The following is a 17,191-nucleotide window of genomic DNA, read 5'->3' as shown; positions in this document are numbered from 1 at the left end:
TATGAGCAGTCATCACACAGAGAGCGGCTGCAGATGGTCACGGCTCCCCGTCATACCATCTCATCTACACCTCATCGCGACGTGTTGATTAAAATTGTCTCTGAAATCGCTCACACCATCCTCATCCGACAGACTGTTTTCATAATGCTGCAAAAGAACTTGGAAGTTCGCTCTGTTCGGTCATTGTTTACCCAGTTAGTTCACCAACTATGGTTGTGGCACAGGTAGAGAACTCCTGGGTTTTTGTCTCCACCTTGGGAAGACAATGTGTGTTAATTTAGACAGCGTGAAATGGTGTGGATGCAGCAGGAGGAGGGTGGAGGAGAGGAGGAATGGGCCGGGCCGGGCCCTGGCCGAGGGGTGTGGTCGGGTATAAACCAGGGGACAGTGGGTTTTCTGTTGTTGTCCCGTTTTGAAGCCCTCTGTCCAGGCATCCTGCACCCCTGCACTCGCTTTCTCTTTCTCTCTCATCCTTCCACATCCAGCGCTCCCTCCAGAGAGGGACTCTCACTCTGCAGACTCCTGTCACGTCTTTGGCACCGGTCTTTTGGGAGCTCCACAAAGAAGCCAGAAACCATGCTGACGTTCTTGGCGCTGACGTCGGTCGTCCTCCTGGGAATAGGTAAAAAGAAAAAAACCCTGAGAAAATGACTTTTTTTGTACGATAATTTCACACTGATAAGCTCTCAAAGAATCTCAGAATGGATTTCATGTATTAGAAGTGAAGATGTACAAATGATCCTTCCTCTGTTTTGGGGGTTAAAGGTTAACTGAAGATATGTCTGATATGGTTTTGTGTTATTTTACTTGATTCCTCATCAAAAAACTAATGAATCTGATTGTTTTAAAAAAGGGTAATCCCCTTGGTTCTGTACAATGACATGGACACTTTATTTTATTTTTGATATTTACCCTCTTGATCACATCTAAAAAGGCAAACTGGCCTACTGTAATCTACAGTGTTTATAGCATGTTGTAAATGTCCATCTGCGCTGCCCTCATGAAGCAGGTGTTTCCAAGCTTTCAGAGTTAAACAGAACTCGGATTATGACTTTTGGACTGAGGTTTGCTTGAGATTTGGCTCTCGAAGCAGACGACTTTCGCTCATCCTTCCCTCTCTGATCCCAGCAGATTTTAGTGGGGATTTTAATTAAATATGTCAAGTGTGATTTCATTGACAAGTTCTGTTGGGGGCTGGCGATCGCTCGAGGATGCTCGCGGTGGAAGCTGTGAACTTTACTCTCCGGGCGTGGAGACAGACAGGGAACGCTTTGGGGGCATTAGTGTTGATGTAGCTGTGTGAGCAACTGTGACTCGTGGCGGCCCATTCACAAGTGGACGGGGAACAATGCAACAGTGACACTGTCAGGCTGAGCGGCTCCCGGGGGGGGGGGGGGATTCGTGTGCTCGTTTGAGATGCCGAGTGCATTTTGGAGGGAAGTAAAATATTGATCTTTTGCAGGCAGAACCAAATTAACATTGATCACTAAATATTATTCAAGCATAAACAGTGCACATGATTAGGCCAACATGATCCATATTAATAGAGAAAATGAGGTTCCCTTTTGACTTTTAGAGACTTACAAAAATATTGCGGTAACAACCCAAATATTTACGGAGCACACGCTTCAGTCGACGGCCGATTCGACGCCGCTAAATGTGCAATTTATTGACGTGTGTCTGCACGTGTGTTTAAGTATGTGGATTTAATTTGATGAATGTCAGGAGGACTCGCTCACTCTTGCAGAGCTCGACAAATATTTTCAGAAGCAGAAAGCTCACAAACAACCTGTATTATCCAATCCAATGTATATTTCCCATGAGGGTTTGTTTCTTCGCAAAATTTGCTTATGCCAGTAAGATCTGACCTTGTTTCAGTTTTCAGATCAGTGCCTTTCTGGGTCTTGAGTTTGCCAGTGAGCCACTTCTGTGTGCTTTGTGTCTCCCAGTGCCCGAGCCGTCCCAGGCCATCGTGATCTACACTGGCTGGGAGCGTCACGCCCTGGTGGGCTCCGACATCCGGCTGTCCTGTTCGTTCTTCTCCTGGCGTTGGACCTCGGAGGACGTCACCTTCTCCTGGACATACAGGCCTGACGGCTCGCGGGACAGCATTTCCGTAATACACACTCGACACAGCGACACACCAATAGGTTTACAGCTAGTAAATTAACCGAGAATTTCAATGCGGCCGCTGCCAGATGATGAGACCATTGTTGAATAAATTGAAAGCTCTGCAAAGAGTTTACGGCCCACGGCGTCGCTGTTTAAATTCACCCGCCCCCGCCCACCTTCATCAGGGTGGTTTTCAGCTGCAGCTGGCAACTGGTTGAATTTAATAAGAAAAACTCAGTTAACCTCACAACACAATACCTGTCAAGATCGAAGCAGCAGACAGGTAAAGACAGCAGGTTAGTTGCTGTATTTCGCTGCTAATCTTCCGTGTAAATCTGAGTGACGTTCTCCTGGACCCACTTGAAGTTCAACTTTTTTTCTTTTTTTTTGCATTCACTTATAAATATTGAAGGAGAAAAGAAAACACAAACAGCCTTTCTTTGCTCCAACAGAGATCGAGACCTGCCAACAATGACTATGTCTTCAGCCAGAAAACTAAACAAAAGTGTTTGTTTTTTTGGGGGGGGTTTTTTTTGCGTTTGCTCTCAAAAGCTCCACTGCCACCAGGCACGAGGAGGCGCAAAACTTTAGTCAGAGGAGGAGGCTGTGGGTTTTCCGATGCCACGTGATCTGAAGACAGGCGCTCTTTTGATGCGAACACGAGTAAACAGCTCTGAACTTAGCGGCAGATTTTTGGTTTGCTTGTCCATCCGTCTTCTCGTTGGCTTCATCCAGCTTCGTCGCCGATCACAGCTGACTGTTGACAAACTCGGGTTACATTCTGGACAAGAGATAATTCAGATAACTCTGAGTCACACCTACATGCAATCTAGAGGCTCTAATTAACCTCAAACACAGAGTTTCCATATTATGGGAGGATGAGCCACACGTTGTGTGAATAATGTTTTTCACATTATAAAGTATTATTCATTGTTTATAACCTTAATCCTGCTTTCATTTTGACCTTTGTGTGTGTGTGTGTGTGTATTTATAGTGTGCAACTGTCATAATCGTTAGATTGATTTTGCATGAAAGCTTATTTAAATTTTCCATTATGACATTACACCTAATAGTAAATGCAGTAATTATAAAAAGCAATCATGTCGATAAAAGGCATCACACCACCACATATTTCAGCCTGAAGCTTTTTGCCCCCCTCCTATGAGAGGCTTTACTAACCTGGAGAACCTGAAGAAAACTCATTCATGCAGAGGGAGAACATGCAAACTCCTCACAGAAAGGGCCACGAGCCTCAACTTAAATCATGAATCTTCCTCTGTATCTAAAAAAAAAGTAAAAAAATGTTCAAAATGCAGGACTGTGTCAACATCGCAAACGTCCTCTCAGGCTAATAATACTTTATTCCAACATGTGTATCAACTAAAAGAAACTTTCTCTCCTAATCTTGCAACTCCTCCGGCTGCCTCACCGGCCTCCTGCTCTTTAATTTCATTCCTTTTCGGCCTTATCGTCCTGCCATCTCTCTAATCTCTCTATCTCCCCATCCTGACTGTGCCTCCCTCTGTCCACCTCCTCTAATCTCCTCCTCTCAAGCCCTGCCTCCTTTGTCGTTCCCCTCCTCTCTCATTATGTCCTCCGCTCATCTCCTTCGCCTTCATCTGTCTCCCGCCGTGGCCTCACTTTGAAACTAGATTTCACTTCTTTTTTTCTTTCTTTTTTTTTCGGCTGCACTTATCTCCCGTCGCTCATTCCGTTCTCTGCCTGGACAGATTTACAGTTCTATACCTCGATCTGTTTTCACGGTGCACTTGTCCTTTTCAAATGTCTTTTCTGATTCCTCACATCTTCATATCGTGTGAAAGCTTCTCGATTCGCTTTCTTGCAATTACAGCTGTTTATATTCTGAGGTAAGCCGAAACACTAAACACCAATTTGACCTTGACCTTGCAGAGTTGTGAAAGATACACCTATTAAAGCTAAAGCTTCACCCAAAAATCTATAAGCATCATGTTTTTAAAGATCGATTCCTGGTGACGGCACTTTTATTAGCTGTCATCATTTTAGAAGTCCTGTCAGGTGGTCGGGGTATTTTTTTCGATACTGGTTTGATATTTATGAAGAACAACAATACTTGGTTTTTGGAAACATATTTAAACTTTTATAGATATCTCGCGTTGAGAAACTTGGATTGGACGCCAGGACTTCTCCCTCAGCAGAGATTGTGGAACAGTTTAAAACGAGGAGATGTCTTTAAAGAAAAAAAAACTAAACAACACAACCCCAGATGAATGCTAATGTCCCTCTGTATCACTGTGCGCTTCACATTTTTGTCAACATTATTGAGCATTTATAGCTTGCTTCCAAAGTCCCAATTGGCCCCCAAAAAGAAATGTTATTGCAGGTTTAAATCAAAAACTTAGAGAAATAACGACCTATGTTTGGCTAGTCCCTAAAACTTTTTGTCTGTTTCAATGAACTAAAAGTTACTGAACAATTTAAAGACTACATGAGTAGTGTGCGTTCATGTGGTTAGTAAACTACCGTTTGTCTGCTCTACCACTAATAAATTGATGGGATATTCATCGATAATAAGATCTGGCTCTGTGCTATATTTTCTGTGAGTGTTAACCAATAGACCACTACTAACGTTTTCATGACTACGGTGCTCGGACTCAATGAAAACGGAACATTTTGAAAATGGCTCCTAACGTGGAACGTTTCGAAATTCGCTCCAAGTCCGTCTCCATGTAGACGGCAGAGATGCTGCTCCCGCACATGGGCATCACGACCGTCGTAAATACTTCTTCTGCACTTGCTCAGTAGATGATCAAGAACTACAATGGCAGCCTGCATGTCATGACTCGCAGTCCATATTCTCCCCGGACTCTGCCCATATGAATGCCTATGTACTTGCCATTGTTGATGTTTATAGCATATTGTTCTCTGTGCACACGTGTGTGTGGTTCTTAGTGGCCCTGCATTAAACCGACTTCATCGACTTCTTTTCTGCCATTACCGTGGAAACAGACGTCATACCAGGAAGCATAAATCGTTACTTATATAGGTGCTTATGTATATTTCATAATAAGTAGAAGCATTGACTTATATGACAGTTAAATACTTTCATAGATACACAAATAGGTTCTTAAATACTTGTTATGCACGGAGATACATTTGTATTACATAGTTTTTTAGACCTGGACACTCAGATTGATTTGTACTTGGATGGTTCTTCAATAGATATGATTCTCACATAGTTAAATAGTTAACTATATGTGTTTTCACTTGAAATGTCATGTTAATGTGGCCCGAACCAAGTAAAACTGTCACTGTCGGGGGGGAAAAAAATGCAACCACTTTGCGATGTATTGAAAATTTTAGTAAATAGTAAATGATATTGCAATCTGTAGCACAAGAAGTCATTCTTATTTGTCCATGGCGCTTCTACAATTTCCCACAAGCAAATGCACTGCCCTTCTTTACAGATAACATTTACCTCAGCCACAGACGTAGGCAGACGCTCCTTGACGATACTAGTTAAGCCTTGCTATTATTACGCGGAGCCACCTATGGCCTTGAGGGGGGGGGGGGGGGGTTGACATTCCTTCTCACTGCGTTGCCTGCTTTTGTAGCGCTGTGTGACTCAGGGAAGTATTCGCAAGCATGCAGAGTGGATAAATGCATACAATTCAAGTTGTTTAATACATGCTTTTCACTGGAAGTAGTGGCGTTATTGCACAAGCATACAAGAAATAATGTTCCCTGAGCTGAGATTGTGACAAACGCAACTCGATATTTGTTCCTGCAGTGGAAATGTAGCAAGAGAAGCAGAGGTCTTCGAAATGTTCCCCTCGCTTCCTTGGGGAAATTTCTTGCCATGTGGCGTTTTTTTTTTTTTTTTAGTTTTTAGTTTGTTTTTTTAATCAAGAATACAAATACAACCACATTTTACTATTTGGTGTATTCAGTGCCTGAGAACATTTTACTTTTCCCCAAACATGAGATTTGAGGAAGGTTTATGGACTAGGTCATGTTATCTTATTGATCAAATAAATAAAACTGAAGCGCAGCTGAATCTTTAACTTTCTCACGAAAGCAAAAGAGGACAAATGTTTCCACATGCCAACATCAATGAAGTCAACTGCAGCAAGTACTTTTCAGAGGTAACTTGTCAAAGACGTTAGGATAACTCATGAAATAATTGTCATCGGGATATATCGAATAATGATTAAAAGAAACCAAAGGTGTTGAGCCCGAGGCTGCTCCGATAACTCACAAATCAGGAGATGCCACTCAACATTGATCCGGTGACTTCCCGAATATATTTTAAAATCAAAAGCCTTTGTTCTAAATTTACATAGTTTTCAAAATGTTGACCTGTAACTGTGAAACTTTTCTGAAACAAAAACACTAAAATCATCCCTTTTCACTTGAAGCATTCTTGCGTAAACGGGGCCTAAATTAAAGAAATCGGACATTTCTTCTTCGGCCCAGCTTTTTTTCTGTGACTTTGTGAATTTTGTTCATTAAAAAAATGATCATTTAAGACGGATGTATTTTTTTTTTTCTTTTACACTTTCCTTTGCTCGAATTGTACTGACAAAAAACTCAGCGATTTTAACCACCCTTAGAGAGAATTCAAGTGCATGTTGTGATAATGAGATCTCAGGAGAGCACAATGTCTTCTCTGTCCTGTATAGATCTTCCACTATACTGGCGGCATGGCCTACGTAGACAACAAGGGCCCCTTCAGGGACCGGCTGGAGTTCGTGGGAAACCCGGGCCGCCGTGACGGCTCCATCCTGCTCAAAAATCTGGAGTTCAGCGACAATGGCACCTTCACCTGCGACGCCAAGAACCCCCCTGACATAGTGGGCCGACCCTCCAACGTCCGTCTGCTGGTGTTTGAGAAAGGTGGGCGAGAGTAATGAATCCTGCACCAAAATCAAATCCCCTGCACTGTGTTACATCTGTGTGCAGCCATTAGCTTTCCACTGAGTCCGTGTAGCAGATTTTGACGATTGTTTTGGGTTTTTTTTCCTTATCAGAAGCCAACCGTTCTGAATTGTTGTTGTAGTCATTCTAAAGTCTGAAATTAATCTCAATTTTTGTCTTTGCATCAAACCAGAGCAAGTGCTCTGCTCAAACCAGCCGCACTGCCTCATTTGGAATTCCTCCCACCGCCTGTTAAATGAAATCAATTACAATTTTATCTCTTTCTCTATTTGAGATTGCTATCGCTGCCTCCTTTTCACTCCCCTCCATATTCTCTCCCCCCCCCCCCCCCCCCCCATTCCCATCGTCTTCCTTTTTGCCTCCAACCTTCTCCCTCCACGACTCCATCCCCAATCTCACCTTTCCTCTTCCTTATCTCTCCATCTTTTCATCTCCTTCTATAAAGCCACTGGGTGTGCATCCTTCATCTTTCTTTCAATCTTTACTTTACCTTTTTTACCTCTTCCTCCTGTTTTCACTTTCATCTCTTATTCTCTCTTCTGTTGTAGCTTTGTTTTCACCTTTCTCTCCCACCGAGTTTCTCCCTCCTATTGACAGTATTTTCTTCACAGCTCTTTTATTTTTTTCTCCCTTCCTCTTTCCTCCCTTGCACTGCCAACCTCTACCTGTCACTGTTTTGGAACTTATTACTTCTTTTCATCCTGAAATATCGCTGAATTGTTGATCCTTTGCCCTCACTTCTTTCCCCACTTCATCCGCCCACAGTACCCATCCAGGCTGGCGTGATCACTGGAGCCATCATCGGCGTGGTGCTGGGCCTGCTGGTGCTCATTGTGGTCATCTACTACCTGATGAGGTTCCTGGTGGCACGCCGGGTCTTCAGCCTCAGTGTCAGGTCAGTGCCGGCGGCTCTCTGCCAGTCTTGTCTCTGCCAGGGACTGGAGCTGAGGCCTGAGCCCATCCCTGGCACTGACACCTGCGTGGCCAAGCTGGCGTAGCTGCTGCGCCACGGTCTGATTTGGTCAGGTGTGTGAGGTTTAGGTTTGAAGGGAGCCAGCTGGAAAGAGACAGCTAATGATCTCTCACTCGCATTTAATTGACAAACAGTATAGGTCCAAAGCAACGTGGGTTAAAAGTGGTAGAAGGCAGGGCTCTCAGTGGATAATCCCCTCCATCATGAAGATGGAGCCGTCATCTGGCTTATACCTGTCCACGCTGATGAGACACACTTTGCACCTGAGGGTTGTGTTTGAGACAGAGCCAGTAGATTAGGTTGATGTTCCCTTTATAATAGCTGCCAGGCAATGCTGCCCTGTGACCACTGGAGGGAGAGATGGATTCGATATCCTGACATTGTCTTTCTTTTGTCCCCTCCAGCAAACATGGCAAGAAAAAGAAAGAGGGATCACAGCAGAGACAGGCAAGTTTACCCCTCTCCTTGCTGCTTCTTACACTCCCCCTCTCCTTCCTCCCTTTTCTTCCTCCTCCTTCTGTCCTCTTACGCCTCCTCACATATCCAGTCAACAACACCAAATGCAACAGATTGGTTTGCTGTCATGTTCCGGCGCTATTAGTAAAGTGATGTCCTTTTGGAGAGATTACAATAGCATTCAGTGTTTTGAATGTTTGGGCTCAGGAAGCGCGTTGTCAAAAGGAATATTCATCCATTCGTTTGCGGAGCAGCCGCACAAAAGCACACGTCCAACATGACAGCGCAGAACGGCACAGTTTCATAATCGCATTCCCACAATGCCAGTCCCAAGCAGCTCCGGCATGCCCTCGCACTCAGCCGACTCCTCCTCACAGCAACATATCAACAGCAAAATAACACGTCATTCAGACTCAGCCCAGCATAAACACTAATAACAGTCTTCATGCTCTTAAAATTCTTGTGTCGTCTCAGCATCCGAGGTGCTTTAAAGCTTCTCTCTCTCTTTCTTCGGTATGGTCGTCACCCCTTCAGCTACCTCAGCGGGGGTGGGGGGGGGGCGCAATAGTACGGAGCCAGCAAACAGCCACAGGGCAGAAATCAAACCAGCGACTGTGAAATGGTCGAGGCCATGTTACAGTGCTGATGCTATTGCTGTACTGAATGGGACTGTGATTTGCTCGCAGTAGGAAAATGGACAGGAGCTGCTGATTTTGCTCACTGGGAGTCAAATGAAAATCACTGGGCCTATTATGGTTTGAGCTGTTATCAGTGGTTTTACTCTGCTGCACGCTGAGGATTTAGGGTACATCCCCCCCCCATTCTCCTCATGGGAGTGTGATAGCCTCAAGTGGTGGATTAATCAGACATTTTGGTGGCTTGTATTCTTTTGTGAATACAAGGCACCAGGGCAAGTTCTGTTTGATTACTCCGTGGTAACGTGGGGGCTGGATGGTTGCGGGGGTGTATTGTAATCGACTGTATGCTTTGCATGCTGATAATGGAGGAGAAAAAAGGGAAAGTCAAGGGATTTGAGTTCAAGGCGTTTTCCACAATCAAACCACAGCTTTGAAACGAATCGCAGGTGAAGATATTCTCAGCGGCTCATCAAAGGTGTTATTGTGACAGTGATTCGTTTAGCCGCGGGTGGAAGCTCACGTGAAGACGAGGCAGCGAGGGTGGCAAGCTTCGAGGCGCACCATCTTGCCCCCGTGGCATAAACCTAGGGGGTGACACCAGCGAGGGCCAACACTTCCTCCTATCTCCGAGAAGTACACTCTTTTTCATCTCCCTGGAGCCGCGCTTCCTCCTTCTGTCTTCGTCTTTCCTTTCTACTGTTGTGTGATTGTCAGGTTATTCTTGAGCTGCAGTCAGTTGCTCTCAAGTGCCTGCGGCGGGTGACAGTGCATATATGAATAAATAACTCGCCGCCAATAGGACACTGAAATATTTGACAACGTTGTCATTTACAGTTACTCTCCTGCAAGTCTCTGCTCGGATGAAAAATACAAGGAGAAAACAGCTATTCCATCTGAGCTCGCACTTCTTCATTTTTTTATTTTCCTGTATTTTTTTTTTTTTATCTTCCTTCTCAGCTGATTTCTTTCTTGTAGCTGCGCCGCACACGAAGGACTCAGGGGATTTTTATAGCGTGCTCATAAGTGGTTGTTTGATCAAATAGCCCTTATTAGGAGGCTCTGCTGACACAACACAATTTTGTATCAGCCTCACCATCTTGGTTACTCTCTGTTTGCTGGGCTTGCACTACAAATCTCCAGAAGGCTGCGGGTGAGGAAGTGAACGAGGGAGTGAGTGAGACAGAGAGACAAAGGAACCCTGTGGTGTGTGCTACTCCCCATTAGGTGGAGTTGTGGACGAGGACTTTACCCGGCAGCCACACACATAAGAAAGCTCCCAGGAATGAGAGCACATAGACACACTGTACCGGAATGATAATTGAGTGCATTCGGTATCGATCTGAGCTCAAGCACACACACACTCACACAAACCACCTATTCTTCTCTCCATCCCCCAATTGCCTCCACCTTCGACTTCCCTCCACTTCTCTCCCTCCCTCCCTCTATCATTCAGATTCTTTTTATCCACTCCCCCCCCTTGCTTCCATCACATCGTCCACCTCTTCCTTTTCTCCTCCTGACCCTCCTGCCTTTCAACCCCCTTGCTGACCATGTGAAGCGCCCCTCCCTCTGTAATTCCTTTCCTTTCCTTTCCTTTCCAACGTTCTCATCAACGTCATTTCCTCCTCACACCCCTCCGCCTCACTCTCTCTCCAGCTTCTCTCCCTCCTCAGGTATTCTGGGTTCTGATCCGCTTTGGTTACGGACAGAAAATCACTACCTCTCGCTCTTCATCTACCTCTCAATCTCCCTCCTCACCTGTCACCTTCCCTCTTTAGTATGCAGCGGGGGATGTAGCCACTTACCCAGCTATCTACCTCCCCGCCAATTCGTCCCATTTTCGCCACTGTACCTACATTTCCTTTGAAGTGTAAGCAGCCCCTGTAAGTCGGGTGGTTCTGTATTCTAGTTAAGCAGGCTGGAAGCGTGTTTTTTCACGATGCACGCTCATCGTTAGCAGCAGAAACCCGGGCCTGTCGTGGGATGTATCGTGGTAAACAACACACTGATGTATAAAGGACTGTAAGTATGATGGAAGGTAATGACGCCGGATGGCCTGCACGTCTCTGCCGCCGAGCCGGGGGTCGTCTGCAGCGTCGGTGCGTGTGTGCTGCCTTCGCGTGGCGCATAATTAAAGATGATAAATTTTCAAATGCAATCAGAGGGGCATTATTAGTCGAAGCTTCAGTGGGTAGAAGCAGCCTCCAGTGGGTTTTCCACTGTTGAGTGAACCGATGTATTAGAAAGCGTTTGAGTCTCCAAGCCTCGGATGGAGCACTCTTTTCTGTTCAATCCGTTTGCCCCCCCCCCCCCCCCTGCAACGACAACAATGCACTGGCCCTGTGGTTCTACCGAGTATTAAAAATGCGCAGCATTGTGAAAACCATTACATGCCAGTGAAGTTTCATTAGGCTCCATCACAGCATTATCGTGCACTTGTGATACTTTTCAATAGGTTAACTCACAGGTTAATGCACTGGAGTACAGCTGTTGTAAAGTTAAGTGTTGCCTCGACCTTATCTCCACTTGGTCCAGTCCTTTCTGATGGATTTGTTGTGCTCAAGTGAAGTCTCCTTTTACTTCCTTTTACCTCCCTCCTCTTCTTCCTTTTATAGATTCCTTCACAGAGATGTTTTTCACGGCATCGCACAGACAATGTAAAGAATGAGTGGGAATGAATGGTTGAATTATATAAGTAGGAGTTCAATGAATTATTGAAGCTGACGTTAACCTGCTGAAAAAACTTAAAGTTAGCTGAACAGCCCTAGCCATGGCTGCAGTCAAACAATCCTGTAGATTCTAAACAAAGTGTTTTTTTCTTTTTGTTTCTTTAACCTTCACTTCAAATATTTATTCGAAGGCTCAGTTATCTTCCTCACGGATTTCAAGTTCCCCTGGATTTGCTCTCAATGTAATGCTGCCTCTGTTCCGAGTGTTTCTCTAAAGTCAGGGCGCATGGATTTGTTGATTTTCAGGTGAAATGATGTGTGTCCTGGTTAAAACAGGCATTAAATGAGATATTCTACAGTCAGAAAGTTAGTCCCAAAGAGATGCAGCTATTTTTACAGGGTCATGCTAAAACATGCATAAAAAAATACAAAGTGGGAAAAGAATAGGAGAATAAAACTGGATTTGAATAACAATAGTATAATCACTGGTATGACACTACGTCGGAGGTTAAAAAAAATATATTTGGCAGCAAAACAACTCTATTTCAAATCTGAAAAAGATGCGTTATGAATAATTCAAATGGATTTTTGTATGTGGTGCTAAGATGTTCTGGATACACATCGCCGTTGTTTTAGTCGTATTTAAATGGAATCATTTCACAAGTGGTAACAACACACTGGAAAATATCCACAGTGATTGTGCCAAGCCAAATATTCAAATGAAAAATAGTCACTTTTAACAAAATATTAAACATTTGTAAACAACTGGCTAATTATCAATCCAATCTGAAGAGTTTAGTTTTTTTTAATGTATGACAAGGATGACACTGAGAACCGATTTGTATTGGAACAGCCAAATATTTAAAAAGAAATTGGATATAATCTTGACAAATTTAACGCCATGATTTGGTCACCTGTCAATCGAAACTGTGTGTGCGGGTGTGTGTGGTATTGATCAATTGTCACTCGGTTGTCACAGGTGTTTGGAGCCAACCTGCCACTGTGTCCCATCCTAACGCACGGTTACCTGTTTTGTCACCTCCTTACAGCTCTGGACACCACCCCCTCTCACTTGTTACCCTCTCCCTTAAAAGTACTTCGTATCTACCTCCTCACCTCTCGCTGCCTCTCCTCCTCCTCCTCCTCCTCCTCTTCCTCCTAAATGTGTTTTTTTCTCTCCTCTTCACACACGGCTCCACCCATCCTGCTAACTCCCATCTCATCCTCTCATTAACACACCTGTCTCACCTCTCCTCCCCGCACTCCTCTCTCACCGTTCCTCTCTCGATCTCTCGCTCTCCCTGACGCTCCTTTCCTCCTGAAGTGACTCTCCTCCCCTGTTCTCCCCCCGTCCCCCTCTCCCTGCTCGCCCACAGGGCCCCGTGCCTGCCGCCGACCCCGCCAAGGTGAAGGCGGCTGCCTCGGAAAAGAAGAAGCAGGAGTCGCGCAAGGATAAGAAATAGGATACGGGGAGGGGCTGGGGCGGGCTCGTCGGCCGGCTGCTCCAGCCCGTGCGCCAGGCGGTGGCGAAGGCCCAGCCCAAGCAGCAGAAGCCGCAGCAGAGAGCAGTAGTCAGGAAGACAGAGAGGGCAGTGGGCGGAGGGGAGGACGGCTCGGGCCGGGTGCTGATGACCATCGAGTTGGAGCTGACGCGCGGGAACGGCGAGGAGGGGCCCAGCGGTGAGGGAGGGACGGGGAAGTCCAAACCGCTCGGCCTCTTCTCCCGCCTCGCAAATCAGCTCACCCTCAAATAACAGACCAACAGAGAAGCGTCGGAGGCCGGGGTGGGGTGGGGGTGGGGGGGTTATCCAGAAACAGAGGGTAGTAACACTCCTGAGGAGACAGCAAAGAGACTTAAATCACAAAACCAACTTCACGCCCACCACAACAACACCGACCTGCGTGCGTGATTAAATGAGTCAAATCATATCTGCTCCTGTCACAGGCTGATGACTGTACACGCGGCTTTATGGGGCTGAGATCTAAGATGTCGTGATAATCTCTTACACCAGCCGGCACCCCGAGTACTTTTGTCAGGTCATAAGATATGCCATTTGAAGCGAGACCCTAAGACGACTGAGTTTGATAACAAAATCTAAAAAGCCGCTCCCTGGGTTTTGCCTTTCTCACTCCTTTCATTGTGATCCTATCCACCGAAAAGCTTTCCTCCAAGTGCGTCCGATACGCATCACGAGTCCCCAGCTGTGGGGACAAGCCAATTTACTTTTCTTTTCTTTTTTTTTCTTTTTTTCTTTTTTCCAGAGACTTCATGTCAAACGTCAACTTTCTCCTCTCACGCTGATCCCTTTTCTCTACCCCCTGCTTTTTGCTATTTCTTCCTGCTTTCACTGTGAATTTCCTGACTTTCTTGTTCATTCAAATTACAGTGATTTGTATGCTAACTGCTCTATCCTGTTTCTCTCTCTCTCTCTCCTCTCCCTTCCCTCTTTTCTTCCTTCTGTAGATAAAGGTCTGACTTCTCCATGACTGCCTCATCTCCTCTAGTCTGCTCCCTCCTTTTCTGCCCAGCCTGACGCAGCCCCCATTATTTCCCATTATCTCTATTCTTTCACGACAGCACTGGCTGTAAGAATAGTCCCACTATATCAGTGGCAACAGTGTCAAATAATTTTTACGACGCCTCATCCGAGACCCTGTATGCACACATTGGGCAAACTGTAAAACTGTTTAAGGCCTAACTACGTACATAACTTCCTTAAGAGGAACCCCAAAGCCATCCCTCTGTGTTCAGAGTCCCCTGAATCTTCTCCCTTAATGTTTACGACTCAATCACACACTGAGCGGAGCTGTGAGAGCACTCTGGACTTCAGATAGAGAGAAAAAAAAAAAGAGAGACAGAGAGGGAGAGGAGAGTGATAGTGAGAGAGAAATATGATTCCTGCTCTCAGCCGGCGTAGATAGAGGTTCAAGCCCTCGAGCTCGGGGTGATTCAATCCTCTCACATTTGAGCTAATGGAGGTTGTCGCTGTGTCCCTGCCCTGGCTAAAGGGGGCTATTTCTGGCCCCTATAAGAGCGCACGGGCTTACTGTAACAGCTGCACATTTTTCAGCCGACAGCAGGGAGGGAAGGCGGGGTGGAAGAGAAAGAAGTGAGCAGTGGTGGTGGTGGTGGTGGTGGCGCCTACTACTATGCTGTTTGTGCCTGAGTGCATGGTGAGGATGTCCGCTCTTGACTTGTCGGCCAGCGACTGACAACCCCGAATGACGTCACGGCCCCCGAAGGCTGGCGGATGCTCTCCGGAGTCTGACAAAAGGGGCTTACCAGGAAGAGGTGCAGCTTCTGCGCTCGCAGAGTTATTTTAGGTTCAGTTAATCTGCTTGCACGTTTCTCCTCGCCAACCCAGGGCTAATTATTTTAGCGTGTGCTGGTAACGAGATATCTCGCTCTGCATCTCCCTCAATGGCTCCTCTGCTGCCTCCGCTCTTCTGTTATTCACTCTTCGTCAGGATTCCCGTCCTGGGAAGCGTCTTCTCTTTCCTTCTAGATCCCCTCCTGTTTGGTTCTCTCCGTCCTGACGTGTTTGGCTTCCTTTATCTCTCACTCTTCCTGCCGTTTTTAGTGACTCTGCACTGCATTATTCCCCCACAGAAAAGGTCTATACACAATCCACTCCTCTCTTTAAGCCTCTCCTTATCTGACTGCCAGGCCTAAAGCTCAATGCTCTGCTCTTCTCTTTTCTGTTCTTCCTCTCCTCCGTTTTCTTCCTCTTTCTCAAACTCGGTGACAGACATCTCTCTTTCTCTCTCTCTCTCTCTCTCTCGCTCCCCTCCGTCCGTCTTCGCCAATGATCGATGAACGCCCTCTCGTTTTGTCCTTCAAACGCCCCCCCCCCCCCCCCCCCCTCCCCCTTTCGAGGAATGTCGCCTTGCCAGACCACCTTGCCTCCTTCTCTGGCCATTCACTGTCTTATTTCTGCTGGTTTGAAAGCAAAAATGCTCTCCTCTACCGCCTGCTGGTGGAGGAGAGAAAAAACATGGGAAGAAATCCGCCTTTCGTCCTCACCGGAGACACCAAACGGAAACTTATAATCTAGCTAGCACTCTTCTGGTCGCAAATCCAAATCCTTTTTTTGTTTTGTATATGTGTGTCTAGTTTAAAAAGTAGACTTCATACAAAGCCCCCCCCCCCCCCCCCCCCCCGGAAAAAACCCCAGAGTCTGTCACCCTAAGTAAAGCAAATAATGTACTTTTTACATGTGTACAGACAACACATGTTCATCAAGGCGGGAAAGAAATGTAATTGTATTCTATAGAATATTATATTTCTGACCTTGTGTGTTGTGGACGGTGCTGTGTGGCTGTCTCTGTGGTGCATTTCACTCCCGACGAAGGAAAACTGAAGTTGTTGTGCGACGTTAGAGGGAAGACGAGGGGTGGGTAGCGGTTAGTCGGTCAGTCCCAGATTCGGCTCAATGTGGCTGGGGAGGAAATAAAAACACAGGGGTGGACGGTGCTTGCTGTGGGAGAAAGCTTCAGAGGAAGAGACTTATCTGTCCTGTTAAGCCCAGCCAAGAATCCATATGCATCACCACAGATAGAGCGCGCTCTTCCTCCAGAGCTTTCTTTTAAAGGTGCTCCTCCTCCAACCCTAAGCTGAAGACGGATGACGATCTGCGAGCTTGATATGCAGGGTAGATAGTGTAGCCTTGAATGTTCCTTTAAGATTTATCGCAGGAATAGAGGTGCTGAAACCTACGTCTTTGTAACTGGAGATCCGTTTCACTAGACGCTGTTTAACTATCCAGTCGAATGGATTAGTCGGAATGTTTTCTCCTTTTTCAGCAAAGCCACACAGACACCCGACATAAGACGAAACCGTATAAAATCGCCTGTTAAAAATGTTTCGTTTGTATGTATTATGCACTGTATTAGTCATAGTTGCACAGTAACATTCCTTCATTTGAAATGACTGGAGCTTCTTAATTTTTTATTTTTATATTTGTTTTAATGCTTGAGATAATTTGAAAGCACTAATGACATTTGATGACTGTGTATAATATGTTGTAAAGAGAACGTAAATAAAAGAAATAAAAGCCTGAAGCGCCGCTGTTGTCAACACAAGACAAAGTAAACCCAGCTGAAAATGCCTAAAGTGTCTTTCTTTCACATCCGAGTCCACAGCATTGTGCAAATCTGTCACGAATGTCTGTGCCTGCCAAGACTTTCATGAACGTTTCAAAAGAAGACGGTCCTTTGCAAAATGAGATAGACCACATTTGAAATATTTCAATACTCCGATGGCAGGCATATGAAATAAAACTCATTATAAAACAGCACGAACCTTATTAGCTACCTGAAGGCATTTGCACACACACGTTAAGAACATTTTGGAGGATGTAATCTGGTGGTTTTAAATGCTGAACAATGACCACCAGGTGTTTTTTTTTTTTTTCTTTTCTTTTTTT

At 45.5% G+C, this 17,191-nt stretch overlaps 1 protein-coding gene across 3 annotated transcripts; it reads left to right on the top strand.

The window, feature by feature from the left end:
• Positions 1-387: 387 nt before the first annotated feature.
• mpz (myelin protein zero) lies at positions 388-14,604 on the top strand. 3 transcript variants are annotated; one of them, XM_080466967.1, is made up of 6 exons: positions 388-622; positions 1,950-2,116; positions 6,774-6,987; positions 7,795-7,924; positions 8,407-8,449; positions 13,142-14,604. In XM_080466967.1, the coding sequence occupies exons 1-6, from the start codon at positions 577-579 to the stop codon at positions 13,226-13,228; spliced, it is 687 nt and encodes a 228-aa protein (XP_080323093.1). In that variant the 5' UTR covers positions 388-576; the 3' UTR covers positions 13,229-14,604. The 3 variants fall into 3 exon arrangements, with proteins under 3 accessions (XP_080323093.1, XP_080323092.1, XP_080323091.1); XM_080466966.1 differs by having other exon boundaries at positions 408-622; positions 14,230-14,604; XM_080466965.1 differs by having other exon boundaries at positions 431-622; positions 12,815-14,598.
• Positions 14,605-17,191: the final 2,587 nt, after the last annotated feature.

The sequence above is a fragment of the Lipophrys pholis genome (assembly GCF_963383615.2).
Source record: "Lipophrys pholis genome assembly, chromosome: 1".
Taxonomy (NCBI): domain Eukaryota; kingdom Metazoa; phylum Chordata; class Actinopteri; order Blenniiformes; family Blenniidae; genus Lipophrys; species Lipophrys pholis.
Note: the sequence above shows the minus strand (reverse complement) of the source record. Positions and strands in the feature narration are given on the sequence as shown.

Excerpts from the sequence above, each read along its gene's own strand:
- mpz (XM_080466967.1), top strand. The coding sequence starts at position 577 with ATGCTGACGTTCTTGGCGCTGACGTCGGTCGTCCTCCTGGGAATAG. Across the intron at positions 623-1,949 it reads GGTCGTCCTCCTGGGAATAG|TGCCCGAGCCGTCCCAGGCC; the intron begins GTAAAAAGAAAA and ends TGTGTCTCCCAG. Across the intron at positions 6,988-7,794 it reads TCTGCTGGTGTTTGAGAAAG|TACCCATCCAGGCTGGCGTG; the intron begins GTGGGCGAGAGT and ends ATCCGCCCACAG.